At 42.2% G+C, this 20511-nt stretch overlaps 3 protein-coding genes across 3 annotated transcripts; 2 read left to right on the top strand and 1 right to left on the bottom strand.

The window, feature by feature from the left end:
* Positions 1–1110: 1110 nt before the first annotated feature.
* Positions 1111–2088, top strand: LOC133040002 (olfactory receptor 2A5-like). The gene has a single exon (XM_061119758.1). The coding sequence runs from the start codon at positions 1111–1113 to the stop codon at positions 2086–2088; it is 978 nt and encodes a 325-aa protein (XP_060975741.1).
* An 11015-nt stretch (positions 2089–13103) lies between these two features.
* On the top strand, positions 13104–14051 carry LOC133041490 (putative olfactory receptor 2B3). The gene has a single exon (XM_061122198.1). It carries the CDS (start codon positions 13104–13106, stop codon positions 14049–14051), a length of 948 nt encoding a protein of 315 aa, XP_060978181.1.
* A 4555-nt stretch (positions 14052–18606) lies between these two features.
* Positions 18607–19998, bottom strand: LOC133041489 (corepressor interacting with RBPJ 1-like). Its single transcript, XM_061122197.1, is given in 2 exon segments — positions 18607–19179; positions 19181–19998. Coding segments are annotated over 2 exon segments (1371 nt in total). The 5' UTR covers positions 19991–19998; the 3' UTR covers positions 18607–18618.
* Positions 19999–20511: the final 513 nt, after the last annotated feature.

Below are 20511 nucleotides of genomic sequence, written 5' to 3' on the forward strand. Positions count from 1 at the left end.
TACTCTGCCCAACCTTGGACAGGTGATTTTATGAAAAGGAAGTATTGATATTGACCTCAGTGGGTTGTGGTAATAATCAAATGAGATTACATTTATTAAAACATTTTCATGGAATGCCATTTCAAAAAAGACTGTTTCCTTCTTTGGTGTCTGGAAAAGGTGTGTATCCAGCAGTTATGGTTCTGTTGCAAAAGGGCTACGAAAAAAGGACTGGTCAGCATTGTGTTCTGCTGTCTAGGCCTGCCAAGGTGAGATGGAGGATTGAGTTCAAATCACACTGAAGATCCATTCCCACCCAATGTTCAACTCTCTCCTGTGAGCAACATGGCTGTGGAGGAGTCCTTACTAGTTTTCAAGAAAAGCTTCGAGACACACAGGCACCTAATTTCCAGGTAAATAAGCTTCATTTTCTTGAGAAATGCCAGGAGCACAGACATGTTCTCTAGGTTTCAATTCTTGAATCTCTGGCTGTCTTTATACATCAATTTATCTTTATAGTTGTAACCACTGCAGGTAATGCTGGAATGGTGGGAGTGAGGGAAATAAAGTTCTATAGGAAAGATTTCTTTTCCCATAAAAGCTTCCTTGAAACTCCCCCTTTTTCTGAAAATTTATGGTATGTGGGTTTTCAAAGGTACAGCATCAGAGAGGAAGGCAAAGGCAAGAAGCAAGGGTTTTTGTTTGTTTCACATTTACACTGTCCTTGGTAGCACCTGCTTGTCTTGACATTTGAAAGAATGACTTTAGGATCTATAGAGTGCTCTACAACTTTCTGGTTTACTGTAAAACATTATATATTTCCCTAGCCTCCTTCCTTTGATGTATGGGATGGGTATGTGTGTGTGTTCTTCAAAATAAGATTTATGCCATGTACGTGTTTTCCATAGGGCCCTTGGAACTTTATTAAAGCTAATTAGACAGATCAATATTATTTCTATAATCCCCACCAAGTGCCTATAGCAATGTGAAGCCAATTTAGATAGAATGTTCCCTGGCATGGAGGAGGATATCTTGGTTTGATTGCTTGCTTAGTTCTGAGATGTCTTCAGTCCCTGCAGCTGTGGATCTTACACGGCATTCTCTCACTGAGACTACAAGGTATGTAGGAATATGTCCTTTTCTTTCCCCAGAAGGAAGGCCACCCATAGCCAAAGTTGGAAAAATCAAAGCTCTGTAACCCAGTTTATCCTCCTGGGCTTCTCCAGAAATCCCAGAACCAACTGGATCCTTTTCTTTCTTTTCCTCTTCTTTTACTTATTTACAGTCCTGGGCAATGGTCTCATTGTTACTTTGATCAGAGCAGATGCACGGCTCCACACCCCCATGTACTTCTTCCTCAGCATCCTCTCTCTACTGGATCTCAGCTATGCTACCACCACAGTGCCCCAGATGTTGATCCATCTAGTAAGCAAGAGTAAAACTATCTCTTACGTTGGGTGTGTGGTCCAGATGTATGTTTTCCTAACCTTGGGCATCACTGAGACCTGGATTTTTGCAGCTATGGCCTATGACAGATATGTTGCCATATGCCACCCACTCCATTATGGGGTCAAGATGAGCCAAACCCTGTGTGTACTCCTGGCAGTCAGCTCTGCCCTTTGCGGTCTCACCTGTGCCCTTGTCTACACAGTCTTTGCAATGAATCTGCCCTACTGTGGCCCCAATGAGATCAACCACTTCTTTTGTGAAATTCCTGCTGTCTTGAAGTTGGCTTGTGCAGATACATCCCTCAATGACCAAGTGGACTTTATCTTGGGCTTCATCTTGCTCCTGATTCCTTTGTCCCTCATTTTGGCCTCATATGTTCGCATCTTCATTGCTATTCTAAAGATTCGCTCCACCCAGGGCAGAATCAAGGCTTTCTCCACCTGTGCCTCACACATCACTGTGGTCACCATGTTTTGTATTCCATGTATGGTCATGTACATGAGGCCTGGCTCTGAAGCCTCCCCAGAGGATGACAAGAAGTTGGCTCTATTCTACAACGTCATTTCTGCCTTCCTCAACCCCATCATCTACAGCCTCCGGAACAAGGATGTAAAGAGGGCTTTCTTCAAGTTAGTTGGAGTGAGTGAGGACACTCAGTAGGCCACGGATGAGGGCTGTCTGCTGTGCCTCCGGTCTCTGTCTATGACATCCACACTTTCACTGAAATCACTGGACTGAAGAAGGAGCCTAGGATAGGGAAGATATCTAGAAAAAAATACTTTTGCATTTAAATAGGCTACTAGAAACAGTAGGAAAGAAAGAATTGTGTTCAGGGATGAAATACATCATTGACTTTCTGTGATTTTGAAAACGTCCACTCATTTCCCTGAGATTTAGTTTTTATATCTGTACAATGTGTTCCAGAATATTCTTTGGGCCTAAATAATAACTGCCTTTATTGATCACTTTCCACATGACAAGCATTGTCTAAGTACTTTATATGTACTTTATTGTAATTCTTATAACAACTCCAGAGGTATGTGTTATGATCTTCTTCATAAAATTTAAAACAAACAAACAAAAAACTGAGGCACAAGATTAAACAAGTTGCAAAGGCCACCCAGCTGGAAAGTAACACAATTGAGATTTGACCCCAGGTTGTATAGTTCCAGAGCCCAGGTTCTTCTCTGTTATATTATGCCACATCTCAAGGAGTTAGGAGAGCTTTTTGAGGCTCAGCTGAGATAGTGGATAGGATACCACTGAGGAAAATTCAAAATATTGAGGATTATGATTCTAAGTCACAGCTATAGGGTCAGATCCATCAAGTCAGAGCTCTATTGGCTACTTTAGATCTTCCTCACAAGTGTTTCATAGCCTAAGCAAGTAGCATCTTGCAATGGAATAGTAACTTCTCAATAAATGTTTGTTGAGTGATTTCCTAGCCCTTCTCCATCCCTGGTCTGTCCACCTCCACACTTCTTCTTTTAGCTCTTCTTCACTTTCATGGATTCCTCTCTTATTTCCATTGTACCTAACCCACCATGGCTTTCAGCAATCCAGACCTTTATTTACAAAAAGAGTATGTTGGTTTCCACAACTGACTTACCCTTAAATTTCCTCTGCCACCTTAGAGAACAGGGGGAAGGGCCCCAGACTTTAATCTTGACATAATTTGATCTTGGAAAAACCACCTAATCTCTCTGGAGCTCAGGCCCCTATCCATAAATTGGAGTCTGATATGGGGATAATGATCATATCAGACTCTGACTATACCATAATATTATTCTTAGGTTCAAGTAGAAATAGGCCTTAGAACTTAAATAATTGTATAAATTATCATTCAATAGTCATTGCCTTCAAAGCCAGATACCTTAGAAAATAGTCATTACTTTATTAACAGTAGCTTGTATTTGTCAACTACAATGTTAATATCAGGCTTATTGTGAGGTCAGAATATATGAGTTAGATACTAATGATGGTAATTGAAAGCATATAAGGGCTTCCCTGGTAGTTCAGATAGTAAAGAATCTGCCTGAAATGCAGGAGACCTGGGTTTGATCCCTGGGTCTGGAAGATCCTCTGGAGAAGGGACTGGCACCCCACTGCAGTATTCTTGCCTAGAGAATTCCATGGACAGAGGATCCTGGTGGGCTATAGTGCATGGGGTCACAAAGAGTCAGACACAACTGCACAACTAACACTTTCTCTTTCACAGAGTCCTACCTTCAACACACACACACACACACACACACACACACACATCAAGATTAGTGGAATGCAATCACATCAGTTTTCATTCCAATCCCAAAGAAGGGCAATGCCAAAGAATGTTCAAACAACTGCACTCATCTCACATGCTAGTAAAGTAATGCTCAAAATTCTCCAAGTCAGGCTTCAAGAGTACCTGAACCGTGAAATTCCAGATGTTCAAGCTGGATTTAGAAAAGGCAGAAGAACCAGAGATCAAATTGCCAACATCTGTTGGATCATCAAAAAACAAGGGAATTCCAGAAAAATATCTTTTCTGCTTTATTAGGGGCTTCCCTGGTGGCTCAAATGGTAAAGCACCTGCCTGCAATGGGGGACACCCGGGTTCCATCCTTGGGTCGGGAAGATCCTCCAGAGAAAGAAATGGCAACCCACTCCAGTACTCTTGTCTGGAAAATTCCATGGACGGAGGAGCCTGACAGGCTACAGTCCATGGGGTTGCAAAGCGTCGGACACAACTGAGTGAATTCACTTTCTTTCTTTCTTTCTGATTTATTGATTACACCAAAGTCTTTGACTGTGTGGATCACAACAAACTGTGGAAAATTCTTCAAGAGATGGGAACACCAGACCACCTTAGCTGCCTCCTGAGAAATCTCTATGTAGGTCAAGAATCAACAGTTAGAACTGGACGTGGAAAAACAGACTGGTTCCAAATTGGGAAAGGAGTATGTTAGGGCTGTATATTGTCACCCTGCTTATTTAACTTATATACAGAGTACATCATGTGAAATGCTAGGCTGGATGAAGCACAAGCTGGAATCAAGATTGCCGGGAGAAATATCAATAATCTCAGATATGCAGAAGACACCACCGTTATGGCAGAGTGAAGAGGAACTAAAGAGCCTCTTGATGAAAGTGAAAGAGGAGAGTGAAAAAGCTGGCTTGAAACTCAACATTCAAAAAACTAAGATCATGGCATCCGGTCCCATCACTTCATGGCAAATAGATGGAGAAACAATGGAAACAGTGAGAGACTTTATTTTGGGGGGCTCCAAAATCACTGCAGATGGTGACTGCAGCCATGAAATTAAAAGATGCTTGCTCCTTGAAAGAAAAGCTATGACCAACCTAGACAGCATATTAAAAAGCAAAGACATTATGTTGCCAACCAAGGTCCATCTAGTCAAAGCTATGGTTTTTCCAGTAGTCATGTATGGATCTGACAGTTGGACCATAAAGAAAGCTGAGCACCGAAGAATTGGTGCTTTTGAACTGTAGTATTGGAGAAGACTCTTGAGAGTCCCTTGGACTGCAAGGAGATCAAACCAGTGAATTCTAAAGGAAATTAATCCTGAATATTCATTGGAAGGACTGCTAAAGCTGAAGCTCCAATACTTTGGCCACCTGATGCAAAGAACTGACTCGTTGGAAAAGACCCTGATGCTGAGAAGGATTGAAGGCAGGAGGAGAAGGGAATGACAGGGAATGAGATGGTTGGATGGCATCACTGACTTGATGGACATGAGTTTGAGCAAGCACCGGGAGTTGGTGATGGACAGGGAAGCCTGGCGTGCTGCAGTCCATGGGGTGGCAAAGAGTCGGACATGATTGAGTGACTGAACTGAATTGAAATGAATCATATCAGCTGCCACAGTAACCAGGAATTAAACTCGTGCTATCAAAGTAAATTTAAATTTATCTCCTCTGGGGTCAGATAAATATTAATTGCTTTGTAAAAAGCAATACAAGATAAATCTTGTAAATTGGCTGCTCTCTACAAGTCTAATAGGATTCAATTATCAAAATATTCTAATTGCACTTAGTTGCTTAGAAACAAGTTTTATTTGTAAACCAAGGATTATCTGGATGTTGAGAAAATACTAAAGAGTACTAGATGCTAAGAGTGCATTTTGCTTATTAGCAACTTTCCCCAGGAGATAAATTTAAGGGAGTTGACAGCCTAGAGAGCTCTTAGCAATCCCCAAGCATTAAGGGAACATAGGCCCTAAGAGTGATATGGATGGATTGTGAGAAGGGAAGAGCCTACTCTAGTCCCAGGGTTTCTGCCTGAAGGCCGTAGCCTCTAAAAAGAGAAGTCCGAAGGAAAGAGGAGCCTTGATTTTCCTGAGGAAAAAAAAATGAAATTGTCAGCAAGACATTCTGATTGTGTTTCCTGAGGGCTTATAAAGAATTGTTCTGGGGCCATTAGAAACGATATGTGAGAGGACTTCCCCAGCAGTCCAGGCGTTAGGACGCCATGCTTCTAAAGCACAGGGTGCAGATAGATATGATCCCTGGTTGGGGAATTAAGATCCCACATGCTGAATGGCATGGCCAGTAAATAAATAAATAAAAAGGAAGTGTATGTGAGGATTATCTGCTGACACGATTGGACCTTATTTTTCAGAGCTCTCAGGGCAGTAGAAAGCCACAGCAGGCCCACCTAATTTCCCCACCTCCCAACATGATCCCTTACTCTGGCCAGTCCTGTCTCCCCAAGTCTTTGCATAGGCTACTCCACCTGGAGTGTCCTCCTCACTCTTGCCTACTATCCCCTTACTTGTTCATTAAGGCCTCGTATGGGTCTCTTCTCAGGAAGCTTTCTAACTACTTTCATCTAGGATGAGAGATTTTTTTCTACTCCCCAAACTCAGTGCCACCAACTAAGCTCTCAACTTTGGCCTCAGAAACACATAGAGATCTTAAAGGGTCTAACTCTCATCTCATCCCTCTGAATCCCTTTGACAACAAGAACTACTAACGCATCATTCAGATATATTTGCATAAAGCTATTTCAAATGTTTATGACTACAAACGTCCGTTTTCCACATTGATGATTTGAAAAAGAATATCTCAGTGAACTGGAAATAAAAGTAAATTTCCTTATTCTAACCAAAAAAAAAAAAAAAAATCTGTATTAAAACCTCCAACTAACATCACAAAGTGATGAAAGATTAAATGCTTTCCCTCCTAAAATCAGTACCAAAATAAGGATGCTGGCTCTCAACAATCCTATTCAAAATAGCACTGTAAACTTTAGCCAGTACAATAAGGCTAGGAAAGAGAATGCAGGAAAGGAAGAAGTAAAATTGCATCTATTTTCAAATAACCTAATTGTCTATGTAAAAAATCAAGGATTCTACATTAAAACTTCTATAAGTAATTAGTTTAATGATGTTACAGGGTTCAGGATGAACACATAAAAATCAATTTTATTCCTATATACTAGCAATGAACAATTGGAAACTAGAATTAAATACATAATATTATTTATGATGGGCTTCCCAGGCAGTTCAGTGGTAAAGAATCTGCCTGCTAATCCAGGAGCCGCAGGAGATGCAGGTTCGATCCCTGGGTCAGCAAGATCCACTGGAGAAGGAAATGTCAACCCACTCCAGTATTCTTGCTGAGATAATCCTGTGGACAGAGGGGCCTGGTGGGCTACAGTCCATGGGAGTTGCAAAGAGTCAGAAACAACTGAACACCTGAGTGTGCATGAACATTATTTTTAACTCCATAAAAATGAAATTCTTAGGAATAAATTAACAAAACATAAACTATCATACCCTTCAAAACAGCCTAAAGAGGGTAGATTTTGTAGTAATAGAGATAAAATAGGCATGACATCATCCATTAAGAACCGTGACATTAGATTTACATCTGGAATGATCACTCTGGCTCTCATGTGGAAACTAAATTGAAGGAGAAGGATACCAGCTGCTGCACTCACTCAGGCAGGAACTGATGAGAAACTGAACTATTAAATAAAAGAGTAATTACTGAACATGAGAGGTTGGTTTTAAATAAGAGGTCTTTATGAGGTAGACTCTATGGGTCTAGGTAGCTCATTAGGAAATGCTGAGGTAGACAGAGGAGTCAAGGATGAATCCCAGGTCTGGTTAATCAAATGAGTGATGGAGCCATTCACTGAGATTGGGAACAGGGGATTGGGAAAGGAGGTCAGGAGGACAGATAATTAGTTTAGTTGGACTAAGGGAGCTTGTGGGGCCCCCGTTATCTATTGAATTGATGAGGTTAGCGCTCAAGAGAAAGCTCTAAAGATAGGAATCTGAGTGTCATTAGCACTTCTGTAGAAACTGAAGCCATTGGAGGGGATGAGATTACCCAGAGGAAGTGTGTAGAAGGAGAAAAGAGCTACAAACAGAATTCTGCCCAATACTACAGGTATCTTGTCCAATACTGCACCATCAGTTAAGTGGCAGAACCAGGATTTGATCACAGGTCTTTGAATTGTTCAAGGCTTTGCTCCTATGTTGGAGAAGGAAATGGCAACCCACTCCAGTATTCTGGAGAACACCATGGACAGAGGAGCCTGGTAGGCTACAGTCCATGTGGTTGCAAGAGTCAGACATGACTTAGTGATTAAACCACCATTGCTCCTATGTGGAATATTTATCAGCTGTTCATCCTGATCCAGGTTCCATGAAGGATCTCTTAGGGCATATTCACTTCTCTACAGGATGCCACAGTCTTTTGAAACCCTAAGATATCAGGATATAATGCAGACCAGTACCCAGCAGGGCATGATGAAGACAGGGTCCTGGGGGATGAGTGCAGAGTATAGCCCTTTCTTGCCCCCCAAACCTATTCTTTATGGTGCATAGAAACCTTCCCTGGCTCGCCTGCCCAGCCACACCAGCCCCACTGCCATTTCTCAATCCAAGCACTTGCTCTAATTGATACTCATATTTCTGGCCCTTTGAACTGTAAAGCTGAGTAGGGAGCGCCTGAAAGAAACAGGAGGCATGGGGATGGGAGGATCAGACTCTTGAGTGTTTGGTCTTCAGTGCTACACTGGGAGGGTGAAAAGTGAGTTTGGGGCTTGGAAGGGCTGCTGTGGGGCTTGGAGAATCCCACAGAGGCTCATTAAAAAAATCTGATCTGTTCTCCCTGAGGATCAGGAGCAGAATACTAAAGGAGGACCCAGCAGGCCCCATTGCATCCCACCCTGAGCCCAGCACCAGGTAAGGAGAAAGGCCTGAGACAGGGAACTGAAGCATGCTCTCTCACTCCTGGGCAACCCTGTTTTCCACATGTCTGACTATGTGCCTGCCTGCTTCCACCTCCTTTCCATCTACATCAGGCCACCCAGGCCTGCTCCCTGATCTTTGTCCTCCTCTGTTCACTGATTTCTCTGTGAACAGTGATCTGTCTGTCTCTTTGTCATATTCTTTCCTTCTTTATTTGTTTTCTGGGTGAGCTTCTCAACTGAGGGAGAGGAAAGTAGAAGAAAGTGAAGGCTGTTGTATGGAGCTGAGGCATTTGACTCTCCTTTGAAGCCCAGTGAGGATACAGGTCAAGACATTGGTAAGGATAGATAAAGGTGTTGATGACAAGTTAATAGAAGTTGGAGCCTGGAAGGAGACATTAGAAGTGGGAAGAGCTGTGAAGTTCTCATTTGGGAAGGGGAAAGATGTAACTGCTTCTAAACAGGATATTGGTATCCTAGCATTCTTTTCTGGTACAGCCTTAGGCCAGGCCTTGGGATGGATGGAAAGAAGGCTCATAGTGGGCTTGGAGCTCCCCATTCACTTCCTCCTGGTCCTTCTATCCCTCTGCACATTCCTCATTCTGGTTCCTGAGTATGTGGCAAAGACTACCAGTGGGATGCTTACTGAGAGACTACTACGATGGTCCAGGCATCAGGCATCAGGTCCAGATGAAGCTGAAAGAAGAAGTGCATAGAAGGATGACAAAGTCCTAACTCCTCCAGAGATAGTGAACCAGAGACCTTCCTACCTGACCAGCAGGACTGGTCCCAGTGACACTTTGTTTGATCCTCTTATGGGGTCAGCAAGTTCACTATCTCCCAGGTCAGTTGATCCTATCCATGATCTGCCCTCACTAATGTAAGTTAGTTATACTTTGCTGGAACTTACCTCCCTAGTATAATTTACAAGTGCACTTTTTAGGATCTGGAACAAGTCTCATCCATCTTCCACAGGAAAGCCTTTCAGAGAGTAGGCCCTCAGCTTCCAGAATTCTCCTACCCTTTCATTCCACATGGCAAACACCCTACTTGCCTCAACTCTTCCTCACATCATGTTTCCAGACATTTCATTATAACTTCTTTCAACTTACCTATTGTCCCCTTAAAATGTGGCCCCAGAAGGTGGTCTGGCTTCTGCAGACACAGTTCCATGACACCTCCTGTGATCTCACAGCATCTTTTCTCAGTTTTGTCACTTTATGATGATGTTTTAGAAACATCCTTGTATTGATCCCCTTTCAGTCTTCAGGTATTTCTCAGCTGAGCTGGCTATGTATGGCTGGCTCTGTGAGCACAAGGGAGGGACAGGGAACTTTACATTGATGCTATAGCATCTCTTTTGGCTGGCATACACTTCTTGTTCTATCCAGTTGAGATTTGAAATCTGATTTGCAATCACATGATCAGAGCTTCTTCCTCACCACCTACATGAGATGTGAAAAAGAAGCTGTGAGACTGGTCCATGGGAATGTGATCTTGAATTTCCTGGTGGTCACAGTTAAATGTCGGACACGACTGAGTGCATACACACACACACAGAGTTAAATGATCTGTATCCTCCTCATTCGTACATCTTCCCCTTTGTTTCTGCTCTATTGAAACTGCCTCTCAAGACTGGTGCTCTTAGTTTTGTTGCTGTCTGCTTCCTCAGAGCCCATGCAATAGCACCTCTTTCCCTCTCTTTTGGATTTCCCCCAGTGTAATACACAGTCTGAACTCTCTTTTACCTTAAGAAAATGACAAAGGAAACAAAACACTCTGTCCACCTTATGGCCCAATCTTAGATATCTCCTCATCTCAGTCCTTCTCTTTGTAGTCAAGTTCACTTCTCATAACTCACTGATACCTGATTTCTGCCTTCATCACTGCACAGAGATTTCCCACATCCAAGCCACTAATAACTTTGGCATTTTACATCTTTTGAACAGTTTTAATTCCTCTTGCTCTCTCTATAGCATTTAGCATCATATGCACCCTTGGAGATGGTGGCTTCCTGAACTTACACTGTCAAGCTCTCCTGCCTCCTGGGATGCTCTTGTTCAAGCTGATCTCTTCTCCTGCTGATCTCTCCAGTGTTCCTCCTCCCAGCTTGCATGTTTGGAGCTTTTGCACTCTCTCTGAGCTACCCCTGAGAGTTCTCCTCCATTCTGTGCCTTAATTACCTTCTAAAGTTTGATTTTCTGCTCAGATCTCTTTCCTGAGCTCCAAGGCAATCTGTCTAACTCTTTGATGATCAGATCCTCAAGGACACTCAGTGTTTCAAACTCTGCATGTCTATAATAGAATTAATAATGACTTTCTGGCCATTTTCTCCCCCACCCATCACTCTTTCTTTCACCCCCACCTGTCTTGTAATGGTATTACTGTCAACTTAGCTTCCCAGGTCTGAAACCTCAAACTCTTCCTTGTTTCCTCCCTCTTCCTCATCTTCTGTACCTCTCAGTTACCAAGTCCTGCACACCTCTCTCTAATCTCGCTTCTCTTCTTTGTTGTCTGGAATATTACCCTTCTGTCTCTCCTTCATACCTCCCAGCTGGTCTTTCTCCAATGTCTTTTCCTAACTTCCACCCAAACAGTGATTTTCTAAAATCTAAGCCTCAATGAATTACTTCTCTGCTTAAAACTCATCTGATACTTGACATGGCCTAAATGATCGAGTCCATGCTCATTACCAAGGTACACAATACCTTTTTCTTTCTATTGTTTGCAAACCAGCCTGCCCTCAGACCTTATCACATGTGTTCCCTGGTTGCACAAAGCTTGCTCTTCACTTGACGCTTTGTACATACTACTCCATTTGCTTGCAAAACTCTTCCTTGATTTCTTTGCTTAGCTAATTCCTATTCATGTTTTAAGATTCACATCATGGGCCCTCTTCTTGGAGAAGTCTAGCTTTCAAAGGCTAGTTCAGGAGCTCCTTTAATGGGTCCCCATGACCCCCTATACTTACTCTTGTCACAGCACTTATCATTTGAGTACCATTAATTGTTTATCTGTCTCCTTCCTATATGTGTTCTTTGCGGTAGAAGTTTTTTATTTCTGTATCCCTAGTGCTTAGCACAGAGCATTGACTGCCAGCCCATATTTCCATCAGAGTGCTAAATACATTGGAATGTGGTTTGTGTCTTTATTCTATTTCCCCCAAAAGACCGTGAACTTCTTCAAGATTAGGAATATACCATGTTTGTTTTGGTCTCTTTCAGTTTTTGTTTACCATCTGATGAACAACACCAGGAAGATAGTTTGACTGGAATGAACATCATTGAGCTTCCAGTTTGTGCCGGCAACAGTGCCGTGTGTGCCATGCATGTCATATATTACTTCTCACAGGTTCCGTTCCTATTCCTGGTAGATAGTATGTAGATTTTACAGAGAAGGGAATGAGGCTCAAGGAGATTAAATTATTTGAACAGGCCGCAGTTGAAGTACCAAGACTCGACTATCAATCTTCTGATTTCAAATCCCATGTTCCTCCACTAGAACCACTTCCTATGACGCCACAAACGAAGAATCAACTCTAACTTTTGACATATAAACTAAACTCTGGGGCTCCCTAACTGTTATAAATCTCAACTCTAGGAGAAAAAGAGACCCCAAAGTACTGATTACCACTGGGAGGGTATTCCCATCAAGCAGACAGGGTCAGAGACGGCAAAGCCAACTTTAGGCCAAAAAGACAGCTATTACTCTGCCTCAGTGATAGTTTGAGCGTCAAACAGGAAGACTTATTTTCAGTTGTGAATCAGGCCAGGAAGAGGCCCAGTGGTGAGCAACTCCATCTGAAAGAAAATCGGATATGAGGAAGCTTCCAGAGACACCAAAGACTCAAGAAACACAGGCCTGGGTAAAATTTCCAAAAAATTTTTCATGTTTCTGGAATCATATAATCTTGCCCATATTTCTGACTTGCCCTGCCTATATATATGTAGTGATCCGAAGTTCAAAGTACCAAAGGAAAGAGTTTTGAGTGATTTGGTTTTTTACAGGAGGGAGAAGGAAACTTCAAATCTTTGTCATCACACTCTACACCAAGACTAAGGCAGAAGAACCTCAAGCAATGCGCTGTGTGGTGGTGGCTCCTGAAGCACAGAAAGGGTGCCCTTTCCTAATAAAATCTCTTCCTTTGTCAGCAAAAAAAACAAAAAAAGACTAAGACTTAGTCTTAGCAAGACTTAGTCTTGCTAGGACTAAGAGAGGGAACACAATGAGAAACTGGAAGTTTTGATGAAAAATTCACACTTGAGAAAATGAAAATCTCATAAAGTTTTCCCTCCCCTTTCCAAATTTAGCCTCATCCTAGATAGACTTCAGTCAATGACCTGGTATTAATCCCGAGTAGTATCTAAATAAAATCATCAGCCTTGCCAACAACTGAACAATCATGGTAATTGATATGCATCCTAAGCTGGGCCAATAGTTGGTTCATTTCTCTTTCTGCAGCTGAAGGAGAATGCAGAATTTCCTCTGGGAGAACCAGAGCTCTGTGTCTGAGTTCATCCTTCTGGGCTTCTCCAAAGATTCCCAAATTAATGCAATCCTCTTCAACATCTTCCTCTTCCTCTACCTCTCTACCCTTGTGGGCAACGGGCTCATTGTCACTGTAATCCACCTGGACTCCCGCCTCCACACACCCATGTACTTTTTCCTAAGTGTCCTCTCTCTGCTGGATATGAGCTATGTCACCACCACTGTGCCCCAGATGCTGGTGCATCTGGTCTGTCGGAAGAAAACTATCTCTTATGTTGGGTGTGTGGCCCAGATGTACATCTTTCTGGTGCTGGGCATCACTGAGGGCTGGCTGTTCTCTGTCATGGCTTATGATAGATATGTGGCCATCTGCTACCCACTCAGGTACAAGGTTATCATGAGCCCATGGCTGTGTGGGGCAATGGTGGTCTTTTGTGGACTTTGGGGGGTCAGCTGCTCTCTAGTTTACACTGTCTTCACTATGCGCCTGCCCTACTGTGGCCCCAATGAGATCAACCACTTCTTCTGCGAGGTTCCTGCTGTTCTTAAACTGGCCTGTGCAGATACATCCCTCAATGACCAAGTAGATTTCATCCTAGGTTTCATCCTTCTTCTGGTACCCCTTTCCTTCATTCTGGCCTCTTACATCCGCATCTTTGCCACCATATTGAGAATTCGCTCAGCCCAAGGTCGGCTCAAGGCCTTCTCCACCTGTGCCTCCCACATCACTGTGGTCACCATGTTCTGTGGACCTGCCATGTTTATGTACATGAACCCTGGGGCCAATGCCTCCCCAGAGCGGGACAAGAAACTGGCCCTGTTCTACAACGTCATCTCTGCCTTTCTCAACCCCATCATCTACAGCCTCAGAAACAAAGATGTAAAGAGGGCTTTCCTCAAGCTAACAGGCTGGGGCAGGACCACTGAATGAGGTCCCTGGAACACAGAAGGCTACGACCAGACCTGAAACCATAGGTTCTGTGGTCCTTCCACCCCATTCCCTCCTATAACCCTATGGACAGGCAAGAATCACTGACTGTTAGGGGAGATGATATGTGAAAGTAAGTACCTAGTAGGACATGATGATGGCTCCAGCGGGCTGTCTTCAAACACCAAGAGACTAAACTATGGACATCTTGCCGAGGAAAGACCCATGTCTAATTCTTTCCTGTTTCCCCAGGGCCCAGCAAAGAGTCTGATAAATCAAAGCATTTACTGAAAGCAAATGTTGAGTAACTGAAGTCATGAAGATTGGACCTATTAAATCAACTCTAGGTAGATGGGACAAGATGTCTCATAGGACCCAGATTAGTGAACTTTATTTTATCTCAATCAAGAGCATGAACAGATCTAAAGAAACATAGTTTCAGGGTAAAGGAAAGGTGACCTTTGGAATGGGATTCAAGGGTTGGTGATTGTCCATCCAGAATTTCCATGATGTGCACCTGCTATGGTGAAGAGATACTTTGAGGGAGTCTCTCAGTACACAGGTAAAATGTCACCCAAAAGAAACTGTAGTGGGTCAGAGCTCATATTTTGCAGCAAACCATCACTTTATAGGGTTGTTGTGAGAAGTCAATGTAGGTAACATTCTCAAAACAGTGCTTGATACACTGCTTGCTTTACATAAACATTGCCATTCTTCTTGTTATAGTTGACTTCTTTTTCCTAACGCCTCAATTACCAAGCAAACAACTGAGACCATTTCCACTTACAGAGAGAAGCCATTCTGCTCTCTGGAAAGGGATAGCTAGCAATACAGTTGAAAAGGTTGGTATTTGTGTATATTTCATTCTTACGTGGATTTAGTGAGTTTAATAAATAGGATCTGTCACCAAGAACCTTATCAGCAAAACTGTAGAAAAATAATATCCCTTCAAGATACCAAACAAAGAGGTCCTGATTGCAAACAACCACTGCTCCTCAGGGATACCTTCATCTATGTTCTCCCAGGGTAGAGCTTTCAAAATAAATATTTGTTCAAATCTGAATTGAGTAATAATGGTGTTAACAGAGTACTTTATTCAAGAGGATATCAACAGGTATGGAAGGATATAAAGATCATAATGGGTACTGGCTTCTCTTACCAGTGTCAGAGCCTTTTATCCATGGCTGTGGCCCCTTAGAGTCCCCAGCACCTTCTAGGAGGCACAGAAAAATTGCTCCACAGAATCTTAGGACTTGTACTGGCCACACAGCATCTATCATACCAAGAAAAGCAAGGAATACCTCAGTGAAGCCTGAGTCAGAGAGGTAAGCTTTCACCCTGAGAGAATCACCTCCAAGTTTTGCTTTCACTCTTTCTACTACTAGAGAACAAACAGAAAAAGAGGCAGAAGTCCCTGGCATTTATTTTATCCTTGTCATCATCCTGATATCCCACAGTTTGTAGAGCCATCCCAGACTTTCCCATTCCAAATTTAGCTTTGAATTTGAAAGTCTAAATCACCTAGTGGAACAAATGACAGGTTATTCAAAGAAATGGTGCCATGGTGAAATACTGTTAGAGTCTTGCTTTGAACCCAAAGGAAATTTAAAACTATTAGGCTCCCTTCCGACAAATACTGGGCCTCTTTAGCACCAGAATTGTTGCATATACATTAATTAAGAGTCCTCAGTAAAAAAGTGATGGTTCCCATGAAGGTGATACAGATTCAATCTAACTGAATATCAGTGAAGCTGCTTTGGACTCAATAAGAAAGAACTGATGATTGTGGTGTTGATGCCAGTTAGGATGAATATAACCTGTAGAGAAAGAAAAATGTTTGACCTTCCCACTCCACCGCAGGTTATAGAATGTTTGCTGACCATAGTTTGAAAAGTAGTAAGGAGCGAGTCTTGAGGAGAGATCCTGGGGCACTGGGAGAGCAAGCAAGCATGTACAAAGACTGGCAGGATGCACCAAGCCCCCAAATCACAAAGGCAAAGGAAGGATAGGAGTTGATGACGCTATCCCAGCTACATCAAGATATTAGTGGTACAATAGGAAGAAATGGGAAGACAAAGGGTTTTGATTAAGCCAGAGAACAGCATGGTAGGATTAGAAGTTGGAGAGAAAAGAGAAGAGACTGTGTTGCAGAAAGTTTAGAATTAAGAGTGGAAACTACTGAAAGAGCTTATGAATAAGCCCATCTGAGAGTGTTGTCCCTAGGGAAATTTCAGATTTTTGGTAAAGAGATAGAAGGCAAATTCAGTGAAGAGATTTGGGGTGTGGTTTAACTTTAGGAAACAGGATTTCAGAGAGAAGTTGCAGGGAGAAGAGATGAAGCTCAGTATGGGATGGAACATATGGGATACATGGATGCTCAGGGGCTAAATATTTTGGTAGGCCAATATTTTGTATTGACCATATTTTTGGCCAGTACATTGGCTAAAGATGAAACAGACAAAACAGGCTTGGTAACCCAGCTCCTCCATTTACTAATTTTGAGACTTCGGCTGCGGTTTCTAACCACACTGAGCAATTGTTATTCAAGCTTCAGATTTTCTCTACAGTAAAATGGAGATAATGATACTTACTTTGAAAGGTTTAGAGAGATTGTAGCTCTCTAGGTCCAAAAAAGAGATACCTCTCTAGGTCCAAAAGGTTACAGAAGGGAAACTTGATGTAAAGGAGTGTTAACCACAATAAGAGTAACATATAAGAAGCTCAATATGGTATCCAAGGGCCAAGGGATAGTAGCCAAGGAAGAATAGACCTGGGAGGGATTCAGACCTCATTGGAGAAGGTATGGTTCAGGCACTGAATTGTAAAGGAGTTCACGGATATCTTCTGGTTCCTCCCTATAGCTCAGATGGTAAAGAACCTACCCGCAGTGTAGGAGACCTGGGTTCGATTCCTGGGTCGGGAAGATCCCCTGGAGAAGGGAATGGCAACCCACTCCAGTATTCTCGCCTGGAGAATTCCATGGACAGAGGAGCCTGGCGGGTTACAGTCCATGGGATTGCAGAGGGTTGGACACGACTGAGTGACTAACACTTACTTACTTCATGGATTTAGACAAGCCAGAGTTAGTCTGAAGTTAGTCTGAAGCAACCTATAGGTCACCTTCCAGGGAGCAAGTAAGCTGAAACTATATATTTTTAAGGTGAACTTATATATTTTTAAAGAAATATGAATTGGACATTTTTAGCTATTGGTTTGTTTGCATTCTCTGAATTCTGAAGCTATTTTAGTAGCTTTGGAAAGTTCAGTTCAGTTCATTCACTCAGTTGTGTCCAACTCTTTGTGACCCCATGGTCTGCAACACACCAGGCCTCCCTGTCCATCACCAACTCCCAGAGTTCACTCAAACTCATGTCCATTGAGTCAGTGATGCCATCCAAACACCTCATCCTCTGTCGTCCCCTTCTCCTCCTGCCTTCAATATATGTGAAATGAATAACAGATGTGCAGTGACTGACAGCCTTAGAAAGAAGTGATAATTGTTCACTAATCATTATGCATCTGCTATTTATGTAGTGATTTACGGACTGAAGAGCTAGTAGTAAGTTGCATTTACTCAGTTACTTGGTGAACAGTATTGTTGAGAAGCTACTATTATTCAATTTCACCTTGACAGCTGAAGTCCATTCATGTTTGTAGTTGCTTAGTCGCTACGTTGTGTCCAACTCTTGTGATCCCATGGCTTTAGCCTCCCAGGCTCCTCTGTCCATGGGATTTTCCAGACAAGAATACTGGAGTGGGTTGTCATTTCCTTCTCCAGGGGATCTTCCCAACCCTGGGATCGAACCTATGTCTCCTGTATTGGCAGGCAGTTTCTTTACTACTGAGCCACCAGGGAAGCCCCCCATGCATGCTAAAATCAAGCAAAACAAGAATACCCTGCACTCGTGTTGGGAACTGCTGGTTCCTGCCTGTCGTTCAATGTATGGAATTGTATTTTAAACCAATGTGACGGATAATACTTCCTACACCCTGATTATGCTTTATTTAAGGGCTGTAATGGCAGAAGATGTGATGTAAATGAGTTCTTTGAAGTATACCTCTCAAATTAAGTGAATTGATTCCATTTTCTATGCGCAAAAAAAAAAAAAAAAAAAAAGGCAGAGGAGGAGGGAAGAAGAAAGGTACATAGTTTTCAAATCCTTTAAACTACTTGTATCAATAACTTACTATTGTCTTTACCAGTGTGAACTGCTGTCAACCTGAGTTCTCTCTCTCTCTCTCTCTTTTTTTTTTTTTTTGAGTAATAAGGGGTTTTTATTTCAGTATAGGGTACAAGAAACATGTGTCAACAGAATATATTTTTACAGCCTCCAAATAGATTACTTACAAATATTTGCAAAGTTTATTCTTATGGGATTCATGTAGTTTTGTACTTGATATAACAGTTTACAGAGATGAAAAATTAAAATAGAGCTTCTTACTAGAAAGACAACAGTATACAATTTAGCCCTTGCTAAAGGTATTCAAGAAAAAAGTGGAGATATTTTTATTCTCAGTTAAGCGTCACATGTAAGTCTCTACTCTCCATTTCTGCTCCATTCTTTTGGCATCACTCTAGTATGTTTATCTCCCGATAATGCTCTCTATGCACTTTCCCTCCTCTGTACGCATCCATGCCACGGCATCTGGCGTCACTTCTGTCCCACTCTTCACTTGGACTGCGCCGCGGCCGTTTCCTTATTTCTCTCGGCTTGTGACCGCCGTGACTTCTGCTTCGGCTTCTCCTGCTCCCCTCATCCCAGCTCTGGCTCCTGCTGCTCCTCTCCTTTCTCCCAGATCCTCTCTTCTCTGGACTCTGGTCATGGCTTCTGGGCTTTCTGTCAGAATCAGAATGGCTCCATTTGCTGTTCTCCCCAGAACTCTCTTGTTTTAAAAACTTAGGCTTTTCCTTGTTACTGTGACTGCAAGAACGTTCTTCATCCCATTTTCTCTTCTTAGACTTGTCTGTCTCTTCAGAATCACTGTTGTTATTCCCTGAATGCTTGTTTTTCTTTCTTTTCTTCTTCCGTACTTTTTTTCCTTTGCTGTCACTCTCACTGCTGCTTTCTGAACTGTCACTAGAGGAGGAGGGGGAGGAGGAGGAGGAGGAGGGCTTGTTTTTATGTTTTTTTGTGTTTACTTCTGCTCTTCTGAAGCTTTTTCTTTTTTCTATCTTTTTTCTTTTTCTATTTTTTCTTCTCAAGTCGATCTAATTTCCTGAGGAGTTTCTGTTTTTGTTTGGTTGTTAGTGACTTTAAAAATTCAACTTCTGGATCTTCTTCACCCTCGCTTGCAACATACTCCTGTGATGGATCATTCACGGTCAAGTTTCTCCCCAGTACATTTCGTTTCAGTGCAAACCCACTGTTCCTCATCTCCACTATTAGCTCCGAGGGGTGCATCGATGGCCCTGAGCCATCAGTGGGAACTGAACTTGCATTAATTCTGGAAAGACCAAACAAAGGACATTCTCGATTTGTGCTGACATGACCCCATTTGTGACATTTAATGCATCTCACATTTCGAACCTGATTACCAAAGGGCTGATCTCTGATGTTCATGTCATCTTTGGCATATTTTTCCCATGGGGCCCCTTTCTGCCATTCAAATTTGTATTCGGTCTCTCCTTCTGTTTCTTCTTTCTCTTTGTTTTCTTTCTTAGCCCCTGGTGGAGCCTCATACGTGAAATTAAGACCATTCTTTACACGATCATCTCCCATTAGCAATCTATTATCATATGATTCTTGTTCTTTTAGATATTGTTGCATTAACTTTTCTTGTTTCTTCTTATCATATGATATTTTCTGTTCTGCCATCCAAACTTTTTTGATGTTGGATTTAGAAGCAGGATGAAAGTCCTTCTTGCACATGAAATTGGCGAAGGATTTCCCCATTTTGGAGGTTGAGCTGGGGTATGCAACCACTAGGTCTGAGAGCAACATAAACAAACTCTGCCACCTAACCGGAACTGCACCTCCTCTTTTCTTAAAACTCTCAATATGTCCCATGTATAATCCAAAATCTCTAATTAATTACTTATTAATTACTATGTGTGCTAAGTTGCTTCAGTCATGTCTGACTCATTGCAACCCTATGGGCTGTAATCTGCATACTATGCATTAACCCATTCAATATGGTATAGATTGTCAAACATAGATCAGGGTAAAAAACACTGTGGTATTCTGAAAATGTGACCTGTTTGCTCAAAATTTTGTTCATTGAAATTAATTTACAAAAACAAAATTCACTCTTTTTGCACTAGAAAATCATTTTCATAATGCTACAAGAAAGGAAATGATGTAAAAATATATATATTTTTCTGTTTGAGAATATATAGTTCTCAGATATCTCTAGCTTCCTAAAAGTATGGTCTCTAAACTGGAATGGACAGAAGGGGAGTCAATAGGCTGCCTTCAACACAGGGGAAAGTCCAACAGCTAATGGGGCCTGCCCGCCTCGTCCT

The sequence above is a fragment of the Dama dama genome, chromosome 20, assembly GCF_033118175.1.
Source record: "Dama dama isolate Ldn47 chromosome 20, ASM3311817v1, whole genome shotgun sequence".
Taxonomy (NCBI): domain Eukaryota; kingdom Metazoa; phylum Chordata; class Mammalia; order Artiodactyla; family Cervidae; genus Dama; species Dama dama.

Excerpts from the sequence above, each read along its gene's own strand:
- LOC133040002 (XM_061119758.1), top strand. The coding sequence starts at position 1,111 with ATGTCCTTTTCTTTCCCCAGAAGGAAGGCCACCCATAGCCAAAGTTGG.
- LOC133041490 (XM_061122198.1), top strand. The coding sequence starts at position 13,104 with ATGCAGAATTTCCTCTGGGAGAACCAGAGCTCTGTGTCTGAGTTCATC.